This window comes from Homarus americanus, unplaced genomic scaffold, assembly GCF_018991925.1.
Source record: "Homarus americanus isolate GMGI-L3 unplaced genomic scaffold, GMGI_Hamer_2.0 scaffold25827, whole genome shotgun sequence".
Classification (NCBI taxonomy): domain Eukaryota; kingdom Metazoa; phylum Arthropoda; class Malacostraca; order Decapoda; family Nephropidae; genus Homarus; species Homarus americanus.
In genome coordinates this window covers 4260439-4278165 of record NW_024738300.1, presented here as the reverse complement: position 1 = coordinate 4278165, position 17727 = coordinate 4260439, and the positions used below count along the sequence as shown (strand labels likewise).

The 17727-nt window shown below is 40.5% G+C and overlaps 1 protein-coding gene across 1 annotated transcript in view; it reads left to right on the top strand.

Annotated features, from left to right (window-relative positions):
• Positions 1-17727, top strand: part of LOC121873937 (glutamate receptor ionotropic, delta-1-like) — a 74190-nt gene that overhangs the window by 19603 nt on the left and 36860 nt on the right. The window contains exons 5-6 of the mRNA XM_042377817.1: positions 1411-1539; positions 2419-2584. Coding sequence (XP_042233751.1) covers positions 1411-1539; positions 2419-2584 — 295 coding nt within the window. The remainder of the gene's footprint in view (positions 1-1410; positions 1540-2418; positions 2585-17727) is intronic.

Below are 17727 nucleotides of genomic sequence, written 5' to 3'. Positions count from 1 at the left end.
AAATTGCAGAAGGAAGAGAAAAACTAATTATGGGAGTGATTTACAGGCCCCCCAACTTGGGAAAGAAGCAGCTCAGCTCAGCATTATGAGGGAATTCAACTTCAGAAATATTGACTGGGACAACATTGTAGGTGATTATGAATCTGAAGACTTCCTAGACGTAGTACAGAACATTTTTTTTTGAAACAATAAATTACTGAACCTACTAGAGGTAGTAGATAATGATGAAAATTACGATGTTATTTACTTAGACTTTAGCAAAGCATTTGACAGAGAACCGCATCAGAGGCTTCTGAGAAAAATTAAGGCTCATGGTATCGGGGGGAAAGTTTTAAATTGGATAAAATCATGGCACACCGATAGAACGCAGATGGTCAGCGTAGATGGTGTTAAATCTGAGTGGGGCCGTGTAACCAGCGGGGTTCCCCAGGGGTCAGTACTAGGTCCACTCTTGTTCATAATCTACATAAACGATCTGGATACTGGGATCAGCAGTGACATAAACAAGTTTGCGGATGACACCAAAATATGGCGGCAAATTAATTCAGGGCAGGATGCAAATGCATTACATAAGAACATAAGAAAAAAAGGAGTCTGCAATAGGCCGGTTGGCCTGTGCATGGCAGCTCCTGTCGAGAGTTACTACCACTCTCTATCATCCATGAATCTATCTAGCCTCCTTTTGAAACTTTCCAGAGTTCCCGCACTTACTATAAAGTTGCTAAGCTTGTTCCACTCGTCCACCACCCTATTTGTGAACCAGTTTCTTCCTATCTCCCTCCTAAAACTAAACTTATCCAACTTGAATCCGTTGCTCCGAGTCCTATCCTGCTCGGATATTACAAGAACTTTATCTATATCCCCTTTATTGATTCCTTTCACCCACTTAGATACTTCTATCATATCTCCCCGCACTCTTCGTCTTTCTAGGGAATGCAAGTTAAGTTTCTTTAACCTATCCTGATATGGAAGGTTTCTAAGTCCCGGAATCATTTTCGTCATTCTTCGCTGCACCGACTCTAGTGAATTTATATCCATTCTATAATAGGGGCACCAGAACTGAACCGCATAATCGAGGTGCGGCCTGACTAGCGCAAGATATAGTTGCAATAAGACCTCTGCACTCTTGTTACTTATACTTCTAGATATAAAACCCAATACTCTGTTTGCCTTATTTCGAACATTAACGCACTGTTTTCTAGGCCGTAGGTCCGGGCTTACAAGTACCCCTAGGTCTCTTTCACAAGCCGACTTCTCTAGGTAGATGTTGTTAAGGCTGTATACATTATAAGTATTTGTTCTTCCAATATTAAGTACGCTAAATTTTATGGTAGTTAACGTTATCGATGCTAACTTTAGGAATTATGAGGCACTGTGATTATTATAGTGCAAAAAATTTTCCATGGTCAGCATCAGTGACTGAGCGTGTGTGGGTATACAGGCGGTGTCTCTACTGCAACATCGGGAAGGCAGACGTCCAGTTTGTTCATGAGTGGGACCTCAACTCACTCTCCGTACACCTTGATGACCTCTTTCTTGGTGAGTTTCTGTTGTCCTCCACAACCATTGTATATCTAAATTAGACTTTAAACTTGTCTGTACTATGTGAATTTTCTTAATGACTGCTGCTCAAATTACCATGAAACATTCACCTGTTTGGCAACTCAATGGGTCAAGACTATTGGTTATGAATTCCCCCGTCAACTTGTATCTTTACAATCACTGACATTTTAAGTTGACTAATCCTTGGGCTCTTTGCAACATAACGTGTGTGTTGGTAATTTATTATTATTATTATTATTATTAACAGCAATTCCATCAACGGATCAAGATATATATATATCACCTTGAACAAAAATCCACTTGTAATTAATAACTGCCATTAAATTGAAAAATTTTAGATTTTTTTCCTACAACTTCAGTTTTTTCTTCCGGTTTTGCGCTTTACTTGTTTCTTGTTAATAGTGACAGCCCACGTCTGCAAAAGAAAATTTGCCCAAGATGCCAATGTTTGTCAATCGTTACTTTTAGTGCAAATATCTATACGTACTTGTAAATACTGTCCCATGAGTTGTTGAGAATATAATATATTTAATCATTGATAACGTCAACATTGCAGTATTTCAGCGTACCATTTTATATTTATGTAAGCTAATGATAATATTTTTAAGTGAACGTGAATATATTTTAAATTTTCAAACGTGCTTTTCATTGGTTAGACCGTCGTTAGGGAATAACTAGTGAGCCCTGATTGAGCCCTGGACAGCTGTCACTTTTGCCCAATGGGGAAAACACTTTATCATTTTTAAACTAAAGAAAGTATACCTGTGATAATATTTTATTTACGGTACAGGTCAGCCATTTTGTTTGTTTCCTTCGAAAGTATTATTGAAAACTTGATGAAGATCTCTTCAACAGATCAGTTCCGCAACTTCTTGGGCCACAATATGAAGTACTCAACAGTGAGCTACTTCCCTTACATGGACTACACACTAGACAACAAGGACCCAGGCAGCACATTCACGCCCCTGGACTCACTTAACACTCGGTTGTTTTCCGTTTTCGCCAAGACCTTTAATATCAGGTATGAAGCCATAATATTCTTCCTCTTAAAATTTGCTTCATACTTTATAACTGTAAACGCCTTCTGAGCCTTTAAGGGATATCAGACTCACGTTGAACTAAAACGTTATAATTTGGTCAAACCTTTTGAATACAATTCATTCTTAGTATTTCAAATAAATCATACATAGGCAATCATACATAAATGTTTAATCTAATATATATATTCACATAAAAATCATAGCTATGTAATAAGTCTAATCTTAACACTTATAATGAGTACTTAATTTGCCATATTTCTATGTTGTCACAATGATAACCGATGCAATGGACTCAGTCTACCTGTGTAAACTTAAGAACAGGTTAAACTTACGTGTTGAAAGTGGGGATAGCTACAGTGGGAAATGCCCTGCCCGGCGTCACTGGCCCAGTGCTGGCTGGCCGACTTTGCTGTGTCAGGCGTTTATACAAAAACAAACTCCCTTTACTACAACCCAACACCCCAACCTCCTCTGGGTCTCTTTATCTCCACCATCTCAATACTCTATATACAGGCAGGCACGCCCAATAAACATGACATGACTTACAGCCTAACATAGTATTTTTATGGGTCATCCTAGTCATTACTGCTTGCGGTAACACTCATTTCACTGCAAATGTTAGGTAAATAATGCACAGTTATTAAAAAGGCTTTAATAAAACCTCACCATGAATTTAGAGCTAAGAGGAATTATCATGATTTCAAGATTACAGTTTATTGTCTTCTCAAATACATTTAGGGACAATGGAGAATTAAGAAACAAAATTTTCAGAGTTTGTCCAGGTGTCACGCTTAGGCTTTTTTCATGAGACAACAAGACGAATAGTATAATTCCTTGACAAGATCAGACTTTGCTATATAATTATTGTACTTATTTAATAAAATTACTATTAGGCCTTCATGGAGGGTTCGATTATTACAAAAAAGTATTATAGTAATTAAGAGAAATTAGAATATGAATAAAAAGATCATTTATATAACCAAATTTATACAAGGTTCATAAAACTGGTAATACAGATCATGCACAGTCATTCACCCTACATATTGATAAGGACAGTAATATGCCCTAGGGAACCTTACATAATCAATTCACTTTACACATTGCTAGTGTAATTATTTCCCCCAGACTGTTTTAACACTAACGTACAAGGGGGCAGGTATTGGAAACACTGTTCACACTGATGGCACATAAGGAAGCTGAAGTAACATGAATCTTGCTTGGAAGTTGTCTTGAGTCCAGGTCGATGACCTGTGCCCGGGTGAGCTATTCCCTGTAAAAAAGAAAAAAAATCAGCTTATGAAACAGAATATTACAATCAGACAGGATATTGAAACAGTTTATTCAGCCAGAAGAACACAGATACAGAGTCGATTAAAAATCAAAATATTAACATGGCTGAGCCAGTTGAGAGCCTGAGCTCTCTTGAAGGCACTTCATATATACTGTACATTTATCTCAAGGAAGTATTATGTAACATTTAGTATCATCTGGAATAATACACATAGCATGGTGGTAATAAGAATATATCAGAATGCTACCACGGTTATCACTTCGATATTTATTTATTTTATTTATTTTATTTATATTTCTTTTTACATTTATATTAAAAGTATATGCATAATTTACAGTGGAATTGAAAAAACATATATATGATGAGGGAAGCAGTACAACACGGGTTGTATTAAGTTGGAACAAGTGGACAGAGCTGTCATGATTATGTCTAGTTGGCAAATATATTTATTGCAGTGGTAATTTCTATTTATCCACATGACAATTTCTGATCAAACGGTTTTGGTGGTACAATAAAAGCAGGTATGTACAGTAAAGTAGGTATTACAAAAAATATTAATATTTAGACAATAAATATTTTTTAAGAGACGATTTAAAGGAAGGGAGCGTAGTCTTTGCTCGGATGGGTGGGGGTAAGTTGTTCCACACCTTCATGCCATGATATTTTATGGCGGTCTGGGACTGCGAGGAGCGCAAAGAGGTGGTCTTAGTAGCTCTGGGTGCCTTAAGTTGTATCTCTTATTATTCCGGAACTGGAAATAATTGTTGTCAAGCAAGTGATTGGCAAATTTGTCAACAAATAGGGCTCAGCAGTAGGTGTTAATATCATCGAATTCTAACACTTTCAATTAGCAAATTGCTTTTATGTGATCAGTTTTTTTGTTTTTCAAGTAGGTCATTGTCCGTACAACTCTCTGTTGTACAGTAACAAGGGATTGTGTTTTAGAAGGGCCAGAGGCCCTCCATAGTGTGTGACAGTGTATCAGGTGTTGGTAAGCAAGATCATGATAGATTTCTTTCATTACTGTAAGAGTGAGTGACCGTCGAGTGTGATACATGAAACCGAGCTGTTTGTTGACTTTATTGGAAATGGATCGTATGTGTGTTTCTCCAGTTAAGTGTCTCATCAACAATAACCCCAAGGAATTTTGTATTTTATTCGCGTTTGAAGACTGTATTACAAAGGTACAGGGAGTCCAAATCTGGGGGGAAATTTTTCATCTTCTGAAAGACCGTGTAGTGTTTTTTTTCGAGTTTTAAGGTCAGTTTATTACGTATTACCCAGGGTCCTGACTTAAATCAATTTAGTGTTCATAGTTCTCATCAAGGAATGGAGGTCTGAGTTGCTGGGAGAGAGATTACAATCGTCTGCAAAAATTTTATTTTATGATTGTGCTTGAGTGGACTAAGAAACATAAGAAACATAAGAAAATAAGGAGTCTGCAATGGGCCGGTTGGCCTGTGCATGGCAGCTCCTGTCGAGAGTTATTACCACTCTCTATCATCCATGAATCTATCCAGCCTCCCTTTGAAACTTTCCAGCATTCCAGCACTTACTACATAGTTGCTAAGCTTGTTCCACTCGTCCACCACCCTATTTGTGAACCAGTTCCTTCCTATCTCCCTTCTAATCCTAAACTTATCCAACTTAAATCCGTTGCTTCCAGTCCTATCCTGCTCGGATATTATAAGAACTTTATTTATACCCCCTTTATTGATTCCTTTCACCCACTTGAATACTTCTATCATATCTCCCCGCACTCTTCGTCTTTCTAGGGAATGCAAGTTTAGTTTCTTTAACCTATCCTGATATGGAAGGTTTCTAAGACCCGGAATCATTTTCGGCATTCTTCGCTGCACCGACTCTAGTGAATTATTATCCATTCTATAATAAGGGCACCAGAACTGAACCGCATAATCGAGGTGCGTCCTGAGTAGCGCAAGATATAGTTGCAATAAGACCTCTGCACTCTTATGACTTACACTTCTAGATATAAAACCCAATACTCTGTTTGCCTTATTTCGAACATTAACACACTGTTTTCTAGGCCGTAGGTCCGGGCTTACAAGTACCCCTTGGTCTCTTTCACAAGTCGACTTCTCTAGGTTGATGTTGTTAGGGCTGTATACAATGACAGTATTTGTTCTTCCAATATTAAGTACGATGCACTTGCTGGTGTTGAATTTCATTTGCCATTTTTCAGACCACCCCTGCAGTTTATTTAGATCCTCCTGTAATGCATTTACATCCTGCCCTGAATTTATCTGCCGCCCAATTTTGGTGTCATCCGCAAACTTGCTTATGTAACTGCTGATCCCAGTATCTAGATCGTTTATGTAGATTATGAACAAGAGTGGGCCTAGTACTGACCCCTGGGGAACCCCACTGGTTACACGGCCCCACTCAGATTTAACACCATCTACGCTGACCCTCTGCGTTCTATCGGTAAGCCATGATTTTATCCAATTTAAAACTTTCCCCTTGATACCATGAGCCTTAATTTTTCCCAGAAGCTTCTGATGCGGTACTCTGTCAAATGCTTTGCTAAAGTCTAAGTAAATAACATCGTAATTTTCGTCATTATCTACTACCTCGAAAACTTTCCTAAAAAAGTCAGCAGATTTGCTAGAAAAGATTTTCCCTTTGTAAACCCATGTTGCGAGTCGTAGATTAATTTGCTTTTCTCTAGATGCGATCGGATGCTATCTGCTATAATTGATTCAAGAAACTTCCCCACTACTGACGTCAAACTGATCGGCCGGCAATTTGACGCTGATGCTCTGTCTCCCTTTTTGAATATAGGTACTACATTTGCCTGTTTCCAAAAGTCTGGCACAACTCTGGTGTCTAATGATTTTGTAAATAAATTTACAAGGGGTCCGCTACTCTGTTCCCTACACTCTTTCAAAACTTGAGGGAAAATTTCATCAGGCCCGATCGTGCTCCCGTTAGAGACCAAGGAAAATGGCCGCTTTGGATCGTTGTGTCGTGGAGGAAGAGGAGGGGAGTGTGGGGAAAGACGACCTCCTTGCCACTCTGTTGAGGCAGCTGGGGTAGTTGAGGAGGGAGGTTGACACTCTAAAGGGGGAAAACGAAGCCCTCAGGACGGAACTCCTTCAGGTAGGTGTCCTGCCTAGCAGAACACCTGCAAAGGAGGAGCAGGCGTGGAGAGTGGTTGTCTCCAAGGGGACTAGGGTCAGGCTCAGGAAAGCTGACCAGGGTGTGGAGTGTAGTAACCTTACAAGGTGCTGCAGGAAGCTGGCGAGGAAGAGAAGAGGCAGGACGGTATGGATCAAGGAGAGGAAAGGGCAGTTGCACAAACCCTGCCCACAGGTAAGGTCGTGGTAGTTGGTGACAGCCAGGTGAGGTTTATGGATAGGGCTTTTTGTGCGAGAGATAGAAAACGTAGGACTAGGGTGTGTTTTCCTGGGGCTGGGATAGGGCATGTAGCCGAGAGGTTAGACAGAGTTTTGTCAGGGGAGGGTACCAATCCAGTAGTGTGTCTTAGTGTGGGAGGAAACGACATAGGTAAGGTTAGGAGTGAGGAACTTTTCAAGAGGTATAGGGAGGCGCTGGGGAAGATTAGAGATAGGGGAGGGATCCCGATAGTATGTGGTGTCTTGCCTAGAAGAGGGGTTGGTCGTGAATGGCTGTCCAGGGCAATTGCTATAAATTGCCGACTGGAAAAACATTGTGCAAACAATGGTTGGGCATTCATTGATAACTGGCAACGATTCTATGGCAACGACTACCTGTACTGTCGCGACGGAGTACACTTGTCTCGTGAGGGGGTAAAGACGTTGTCTGCATCCCTGGAGCGTGAAATTGTCACTCCGAAGGGGGGATTCGCCAGTAGAGAGGGGTCGGGGAAAGTGGGAGTCAAAAAACAAGCAGGTCCTGGGAAGTAAAATTAGTTGCTCAGGACAAGGGGTAAAACAGGACCAGGGAAAAGTAGGTTTAAATGTATACTATACAAACTGTAGGAGCGTTAGAAATAAAATAGATTTGCTGAAAGCGGTTGTATGTACCAAGAATGTAGACGTCATAGCAATCACCGAAACCTGGATGAATCTGGCGAGCAAAATTTTTTTATCAGAGTATCACATAGAAGGGTACAACCTTTTTCACAAGGACAGGGAAGGTAGGAAGGGGGGAGGGGTCGCACTCTTCGTCAAGGATACATTAAAATGTTGTACTAATAATTCAATAAAGGGTGAAATAGGAACGAGTCTGTGTGGGTAGAAATCACGGAAGGAAGAGAAAAACTAATTATGGGAGTGATTTACAGGCCCCCAAGTCTGGGCAAAGAAGCAGCTCAGCCCATATGGCAGGAAATAAGTAGGGCAGCAAAATATAACAACCTATGCATTATGGGGGATTTCAACTTCAGAAATATTGACTGGGACAACATTGTAGGCGACTATGAATCTGAAGACTTCCTAGACGCAGTACAGGACAATTTTTTGAAACAACTAATTACAGAACCTACTAGAGGTGACAATATATTAGACCTAGTATTAACAAATAAAGAAAATATTATCAGAGATATCATGGTAGGGAAAGAACTAGGTAACAGTGTTCACAGAGAAATCAGGTTCACCCTAAATTGGGAAACGAAAAACAATGACAATATGGTCAGAGTCCCAAACTTTCGGTTGGCGGATTATCAGGGGTTAAGAAGGTACCTAGGTGAGGTCACCTGGGAACAGTCACGTCAGTTCCCAGTAGGAAGGGGTGAGGTCATAGATGACACAACAATTGATCATGACTATAATATATTCACTAGTATACTACATAAAGCACAAGAACAAAATATACCACACAGAAAAATTTGGTCAAATAAGAATGAGCCAAGGTGGATGACCAGAAAACTTAAACATGACATAGGAATAAAGAAAGGAATATATAAGAAATTAAAGGGAGGGGAGGAGCAGCTCAGAAATAGGTATAATGAACTATCTAGGAATGTTAAGAAAAATTTAAGGAAAGCAAAGAGAGAATATGAAATCAAAATAGCAAGAGAATCGAAGGCGAATCCCAAGGGATTTTTCCAGGTATATAGGACAAAGGTCAAGGACAAAGTTGGGCCTTTAAAGTCAGGGAGGGGAGAATTGATAGATGGCAGTGAGGAAATAAGCAAAGCATTGAACAGCTACTTCTTATCAGTTTTCACAGAAGAAATTTGGGATGAAATTCCGGAGGTAGAACTGATATTTAAGGGAAAGGAAGAAGAGAAAATAAAGAATATCACTATCAGAAAAGAGGATGTTCTTAAGAAGATAAATAAACTAAGGAATACAAATCCCCAGGGCCGGATGAAATTTTTCCTCGAGTCTTAAAAGAGTGTAGGGAACAGATTAGCGGACCCCTCGTAAACTTACTTACAAAATCATTAGACACTGGAGTTGTGCCAGAGTTGTGGAAACAGGCAAATGTAGTACCCATATTCAAAAAGGGAGACAGAGCATCAGCGTCAAATTACCGGCCGATCAGTTTGACGTCAGTAGTGGGGAAATTTCTTGAATCAATTATAGCAGATAACATCCGATCGCATCTAGAGAAAAGCAAATTAATCTACGACTCTCAACATGGGTTTACAAAGGGAAAATCTTGTCTAACAAACCTGCTAAGGTTTTTTAGGAAAGTCTTCGAGGTAGTAGATAATGACGAAAATTACGATGTTATTTACTTAGACTTTAGCAAAGAATTTGACAGAGTACCGCATCAGAGGCTTCTGAGAAAAATTAAGGCTCATGGTATCGAGGGGAAAGTTTTAAATTGGATAAAATCACGGCTCACCGATAGAATGCAGAGGGTCAGCGTAGATGTTGTTAAATCTGAGTGGGGCCGTGTAACCAGTGGGGCTTCCCAGGGGTCAGTACTAGGCCCACTCTTGTTCATAATCTACATAAACGATTTAGATACTGGGATCAGCAGTGACATAAGCAAGTTTGCGGATGACACCAAAATAGGGCGGCAAATGAATTCAGGGCAGGATGCAAATGCATTACAGGAGGATCTAAATAAACTGCAGGGGTGGTCTGAAAAATGGCAAATGAAATTCAACACCAGCAAGTGCATGGTACTTAATATTGGAAGAACAAATACTGTCAATGTATACAGCCTTAACAACATCAACCTAGAGAAGTCGACTTGTGAAAGAGACCTAGGGGTACTTGTAAGCCCGGACCTACGGCCTAGAAAACAGTGCGTTAATGTTCGAAATAAGGCAAACAGAGTATTGGGTTTTATATCTAGAAGTGCAAGTAACAAGAGTGCAGAGGTCTTATTGCAACTATATCTTGCGCTAGTTAGGCCACACCTCGATTATGCGATTCAGTTCTGGTGCCCCTATTATAGAATGGATATAAATTCACTAGAGTCGGTGCAGTGAAGAATGACAAAAATGATTCCGGGACTTAGAAACCTTCCATATCAGGATAGGTTAAAGAAACTTAACTTGCATTCCCTAGAAAGACGAAGAGTGCGGGGAGATATGATAGAAGTATTTAAGTGGGTGAAAGGAATCAATAAAGGGGATATAGATAAAGTTCTTATAATATCCGAGCAGGATAGGACTCGGAGCAACGGATTCAAATTGGATAAGTTTAGGTTTAGGAGGGAGATAGGAAGAAACTGGTTCACAAATAGGGTGGTGGACGAGTGGAACAAGCTTAGCAACTTTGTAGTAAGTGCGGGAACTCTGGAAAGTTTCAAAAGGAGGCTAGATAGATTCATGGATGATAGAGAGTGGTAGTAACTCTCGACAGGAGCTGCCATGCACAGGCCAACCAGCCTATTGCAGACTCCTTATTTTCTTATGTTCTTATGTTCTAGAACATCCTCTTTTCTGATAGTGATATTCTTTAATTTCTCTTCTTCATTTCCCCTAAATATCAGTTCCACCTCTGGAATTTCCTCTCGAATTTCATCTGTGAAAACTGATAAGAAGTAGTTGTTCAATGCTTTGCTTATTTCTTCACTGCCATTTATCACTTTTCCCCTCCCTGACTTTAAAGGCCGAACTTTGTCCTTGACTTTTGTTCTATATACCTGGAAAAATCCCTTGGGATTCACCTTGGATTCTCTTGCTATTTTGACTTCATAGTCTCTCTTTGCTTTCCTTACATTTCTCTTAACATTCCTAGATAGTTCATTGTACCTATTTCTGAGCTGCTCCTCCCCTCCCTTTAATTTCTTATAAATTCCTTTCTTTATTCCTATGTCATGTTTAAGTTTTCTGGTCATCCACCTTGGCTCATTCTTATTTGACCTAATTTTTCTGTATGGTATATTTTGTTCTTGTGCTTTATGTAGTATACTATTGAATATATTATAGTCATGATCAATTGTTGTGTCATCTATGACCTCACCCCTTCCTGCTGGGGACTGACGTGACTGTCCCCAGGTGATATCACCTAGGTATCTTCTTAATCCCTGATTATTGTTTCCCAATTTAGGGTGAACCTGATTTTTCTGTGATCACTGTTACCTAGTTCTTCCCCTACTGTGATAGCTCTGATAATATTTTCTTTATTTGTTAATACTAGGTCTAATATATTGTCACCTCTAGTAGATTATGTAATTAGTTGTATCAAAAAATTGTCCTGTAATGCGTCTAGGAAGTCTTCAGATTCATAGTCACCTACAATGTTGTAACAGTCAATATTTCTGAAGTTGAAATCCCCCATAATGCATAGGTTGTTATATTTTGCTGCCCTACTCATTTCCTGCCATATGGGCTGAGCTGCTTCTTTGCCCAGACTTGGGGGCCTGTAAATCACTCTCATAATTAGTTTTTCTCTTCCTTCCGTGATTTCTACCCATACAGACTCGGTTCCCATTTCACCCTTTATTGAATTATTAATACAACATTTTAATGTATCCTTGACGAAGAGTGCGGCCCCTCCCCCCTTCCTACCTTCCCTGTCCTTGTGAAAAAGGTTGTACCCTTGTATGTGGTACTCTGATAAAAAAATTTTGCTCGCCAGATTCATCCAAGTTTCGGTGATTGCTATGGCGTCTACATTTTTGGTACATACAACCGCTTTTAGCAAGTCTATTTTATTTCTAATGCTCCTACTGTTTGTATAGTGTACATTTAAGCCTACCCTTCCCAGGTCCTGTTTTACTCCTTGTCCTGAGTAACTAATTTTACTTCCTAGGACTTGCTTGTTTTTTGACTACCACTTTCCCCGACCTCTCTCTACTGGCGAAACCCCCCCTTTGGAGTGACAATTTCACACTCCAGGGATGCAGACAACGTCTTTACCCCCGCACGAGACAAGTGTACTCCATCACGATGGAGTAGCAACCCTGGCTGGGGCACAAGAGGGGGCAGTTCAAAAGATATCGAAGTCTTTAAACTGCTAGAAGAACATATGAGCACAGGGGTGGAGGAGAATGCAGTGGGAGCAGGTAAACAAAGTGAAAGATTACAGGGAAATAGTGTTAGGAATGATGACAAAACTAAATTAGACAGGGAGTTTAATCTAAAAGCAGTAAGGGGAGGACTCAGAACACGACTAACTTAAATGTATACTACGCGAACAGTAGAAGTATGAGAAACAAAATGGATGATATTAGGGCCTTGGTATGTACCGAAACAATCGATATAATAATATTCACTGAAATATGGATCAACCTTGACTCACGTGAGTTACCGGTCGAATACCAAATTGCGGGTTACAAACTGTTCCATACCGATAGGCAGATAAGGAAAGGAGGCAGAGTAGTAATCTATGTTAGGGATAATCTGAAGTGTGAATTAAATAAGGAAATAAAAACTGAGCGGAATACAGAAACAATTTGGATAGAATTAATCGACGGTAGGGAAAAATTAATCACAGGAGTAATATATAGACCCCCCAATCTTGATAGAGTCAATGAGCAACTTATCTGGGATGAAATGCCCAGGGCTTCCATACACAACAAAGTCTGTATAGTAGGCGACTTTAACCTTGGCCAAATAGATTGGACTGACCTTACTGGTAACTCAGAATCAGAGGATTTTCTCAAGCCGATCCAGGACTGTTTTCTAAGTCAACATATAACAGAACCCACCCGGGGTAATAATATACTCGATTTAGTTCTGTCAAACAGAGAAAACCTCATTAGCAATGTCGAGGTAGGGAACGAACTTGCAAACAGAGATCACAAAGAAATTAGATTCCAGTTAGATTTTCAGGGCAGACGTAAGGAAAATTCCACTAAAGTACCAGATTTCAGAAGGGCAAACTTTGACAGTTTAAAGAGGCAGCTGAGAGAGGGGGTGTCGCGCTTGGCCGTGAACCTGACAGATGACACCCACCTCATAACTAGATCTGAGATTGCCGAGTTCCACGACAATTTGAATAATGAGTTACTTAATGCACAAAGGCAGAATATACCATACAAAAAGCTCAGATCAGACAACAATGACCGTAAGTGGATAAATAATTATTTAAAGAACATCATTGGCCAAAGGAAGGCTATAGGTAGAAGGATAAATCGTGGCGAAATTTACCTACGGGTTATTATAGGGTATTGGCGAGTAGGGTTAAAACCGAGATAAGGAAAGCCAAGAGGAATAATGAGGTAAGGATAGCAAGGGAGGCGAAGACAAACCCCAAAGGATTCTACCAAACGTATCAAACTAAAACACGAGAAAAGATTGGACCAATACGGTCAGATACCGGCGAGCTCACTCATAGAGACAGAGAAATGAGCAAAAATTTGAATAAATATTTTTCAAGAGTTTTCACCACCGAAAATTTAAACATGATACCCGGGGCACCGACTCTATTCAGGGATAGTGAAGAAAACAAATTAAGCGAGATAGTAGTGACTAGTAACGATGTTAGTAAGCAAATAGACAAACTATAGCCAAATAAATCACCTGGTCCCGATGAGATATCTATCAGAGTATTAAAGGAATGTAAGGAAGAGCTTAGTATGCCCTTAGAAAAGTTGTTTAACATGTCCTTAAAAACAGGTGTAGTACCAGAATCCTGGCGGATAGCGAATGTAATACCGATTTTCAAGAAGGGGGATAGATCATTTCAAACTCTATTCGAAATCACCTGGAGAAGCACCGATTGATCAATGATTCCCAGCATGACTTCACAAGCGGACGTTCATGTCTAACTAATCTATTAATATTCTTTTCATCAGTTTTCGAATCGGTGGACGAGGGGCACAATTATGATGTGGTATATCTCGACTTTAGCAAAGCCTTCGACAGAGTCCCCCACGAAAGACTAATTAGAAAGGTAGAAGCACATGGCATCAAAAGTAATATCCTTAAATGGATTAGGGCGTGGTTACAGGACAGGAAACAGCAAGTGAGCACTAATGGCACTAAGTCCCATTGGAGCAACGTCACAAGTGGAGTTCCCCAAGGCTCAGTATTTGGACCATTATTATTTATTATATACATAAACGACATAGATTTCGGCATAGACAGCAACATAAGCAAATTTGCTGATGACACTAAAATAGGACGTGTTATTAAATCTGGCGAGGACTCCGCAAAATTACAGGAACATCTAATCAAATTTTTCGAATGGTCTGAAAAATGGTAGATGAAATTCAATGTGGACAAATGTAAAGTACTCAGTATAGGAGATGTAAACAGGGAAACCAGATACCAGATGAACAATGATGCCATAGAGAAATCCGACTGCGAGAGAGATTTAGGAGTAATGATAAGTAGGAACCTTAAGCCAAGTAAACAATGTGTTTTTGCTCGTAACAAGGCTAATAAAGTACTTGGGTTCATGCAAACGAGTGCTAGCTACAAGACTAGCGAGGTCATCCTAAAACTGTATCTTGCTCTTGTGAGACCACACCTGGATTATGCAGTTCAGTTCTGGTCACCGTATTACAGAATGGATATAGAATCCTTGGAAAGAATTCAGAGGAGAATGACAAGACTAATCCAGGGCATTAGGAACCTTGAGTATAGAGACAGGTTAAAGCATCTTAATTTGCACTCCGTCGAGAGACGTAGAGCGAGGGGCGACCTGATAGAGGTGTATAAGTGGAAGGCAGGGCTAAACAAAGGGGACATTACAAAGGTACTCAAACTATCCAACCAGGAGCTAACTCGTAACAATGGTTTTAAGTTAAACAAATTTAAATTTAGGCGTGAAATAGGTAAACACTGGTTTCGAAACAGAGTAGTGGATGAATGGAATAAGTTACCAAATATCATCATTAACTCGAATACGCTGAATAGCTTCAAACATAGGTTGGATGCTTATATGAGCAATAGGGGTTGGGTGTAAACGGGACTCCCCAGTATGGGCCAATAGGCCCGCTGCAGTTTCCTCCATTCTTATGTTCTTATGTTCTTATGACTGTACAGGTAGTCGTTGCTATAGAATCGTTGCCAGCTATCAATGAATGCCCAACCATTGTTTGCACAATGTTTTTCCAGTCGGCAATTTATAGCAATTGCCCTGGACAGCTATTCACGACCAACCCCTCTTCTAGGCAAGACACCACATACTATCGGGATCCCTCCCCTATCTCTAATCTTCCCCAGCGCCTCCCTATACCTCTTGAAAAGTTCCTCACTGCTAACCTTTCCTATGTCGTTTCCTCCCACACTAAGACACATTACTGGATTGGTACCCTCCCCTGACAAAACCCTGTCTAACCTCTCAGCTACATGCCCTATTCCAGCCCCAGCAAGTACGCTAGAGACCTCGTGATACCACCACATTCCAGGTAGACACACCCCAAGACCCAAGGGACCCGACCTCGCCGCTAATGACTTGAATTAGCGGGGGCTTGACCTACAACTCACCTGACCAAGACACCTGTGCATGACCACACCTGCATACAGCTATCCAGATCTAACCAGTTTAGTGATAATTGGTTAGAGGTCAAAACCCGGCTGGGCCGACCCCATATAAAGGCCCTACAGTCCCGTCCACGATCATTCTGATTCCCATTCTCATCGTGATTCTCACACGACTATCATTCAGAGAGGTTGGTCATTGAGAGGTCATTCTGGTCACTCGCACAGAGTCACGCTCGTCCCCTCCCCCCAGGTCGGGGGGGAGAGTTCACGACGTCACCAGCTAAGGAGAGCATCGCATACGGCAGCCCAGTCAAGCACCCACTGGGCCTACGTCAGGGTACACGTGAGTCTTGTCAGAACTATCCCTTGGGTGAATTACCTACTGTGGGAAGTGTATTCATTCATAATGTGTCCGAGAGTCAGTGTCAAATAACGTAAAACATAATGTGTTAGTACCCTGATATAATAGTGATATTGATGTGTCCATGTCATTGAGTGAATAAAAAAATAGTTGTATCGAAGAGGTGTTTAACAAGTTGTCCCCTTGAGAAGAATAGTAATGTGTATTGACGTATAAGATAAGCGTGTTGACGCTGAGTAAATAACATACCGCCACGCTACCCAACCTTCCTATCTTTACATTCCTACTCTCTATACTTCCGACTTATATGTAATCCGCTTCCTCTTCTCTGTTTATTGTGTCTCATTATATTGGTGGCAGCGAACTATAACGTTAACCCACGCCCTCCTCGCCCCTTCTTATTGGTAACAGTGTACTTTACGTAAATCCACGCCCTCCCTCGTTTAGCCATAATACCTGGCTCGTTGTTTGAGTATTGTTCGAAGGTGCGTAATGGGGAGTTACTGAGTAGTAGCGTGAAAAGTGTCCTAGTGTGTTATCTTTACAGCTGAAGTAAATGTCTCTCGTCGTGGTATGCGCGAATTTTTATAGCAATATGTTCAATGCTTAACATGATTTCTCAGTGTCCCCCGCGATCTGTAAGTTCTCATTATCCCTAGTGCATTTTGATTGTAGGTCAGTGTTGAATGTACCCATTGTGTTTTAGTGATAGAAGCGGTGTCTGGAATAACTGTTATAAACAAACATGTCTTTTAACCTACATCCTCCTCCCTGTCCTAATCCTTACCTCACCCTTACCCTTCCGTCCCTGCCCTGCCCTACCGTCCTGCAGCCCAGGCTGGGCCCAATCAACCACGCCTCGGCTCCTCCCCACCTCACAGTTCTTTATGTTTTTAGTGCTCAATGTTTATTTGCGTCCTTTATATGAAAAAAACTTTTCATGCGAAATTATGGGTAATTACAGCTTCATTTAGGGTATGCACAAGTGACCCCAAAATTCTACTTCTCTAATGTTTTCTCCCTCTCTAAAATAATTCTTTGTTCCTGACATCAGATACAAGTGATTAATTTGTTACATTTATTTGTTGGTGTTTATTTTATCCAAAATATGAGATTAACATAAAGAACACATGTAAGAGAAACATACATCACAGAATATTAGCCTTCTTTATGTTGAGATACTGACGTCGATGTGTGGTGACCACCTGAAGCAGGTACAGTACTGCCTTTGATCTTCGCTTTTCATAATTGAAGAGTTGTAGTCCTGGATAAGCTTCACCGCTCTTTCGGCCACATCATTCACCACCTGCAACTCTTGTAGAATTTCCCTTGACTGAAGGAACTGTGGATCGTCATTCCATTGGCTTGGATCTTTGGAGACGAATCCAGAATCCAGGAGCGTGGTTTGAAAAAAGCAGTGGATGCAAGGTTTTTAAGCTCCAGTGATGGAATTTCCTCTTCTGTCACTTTCAGCTTCTTTGGACATTCCTTTTTCTCGTTCTTTCCCTTCATTGACTCAAGAATTTCTCTTTTCTCAGCATACGAAACACTATCACTGAAGAGAGCCAGAACTGCTGACTCCTCAGTTAAATACCAGAGATGCCGCTGGAAAGCCTTTGTTGCTGCCATTCCAACTGATTCATTTATTTTCTCCCCATAGTAATGAAGTTGTTTGAGGAAGGAT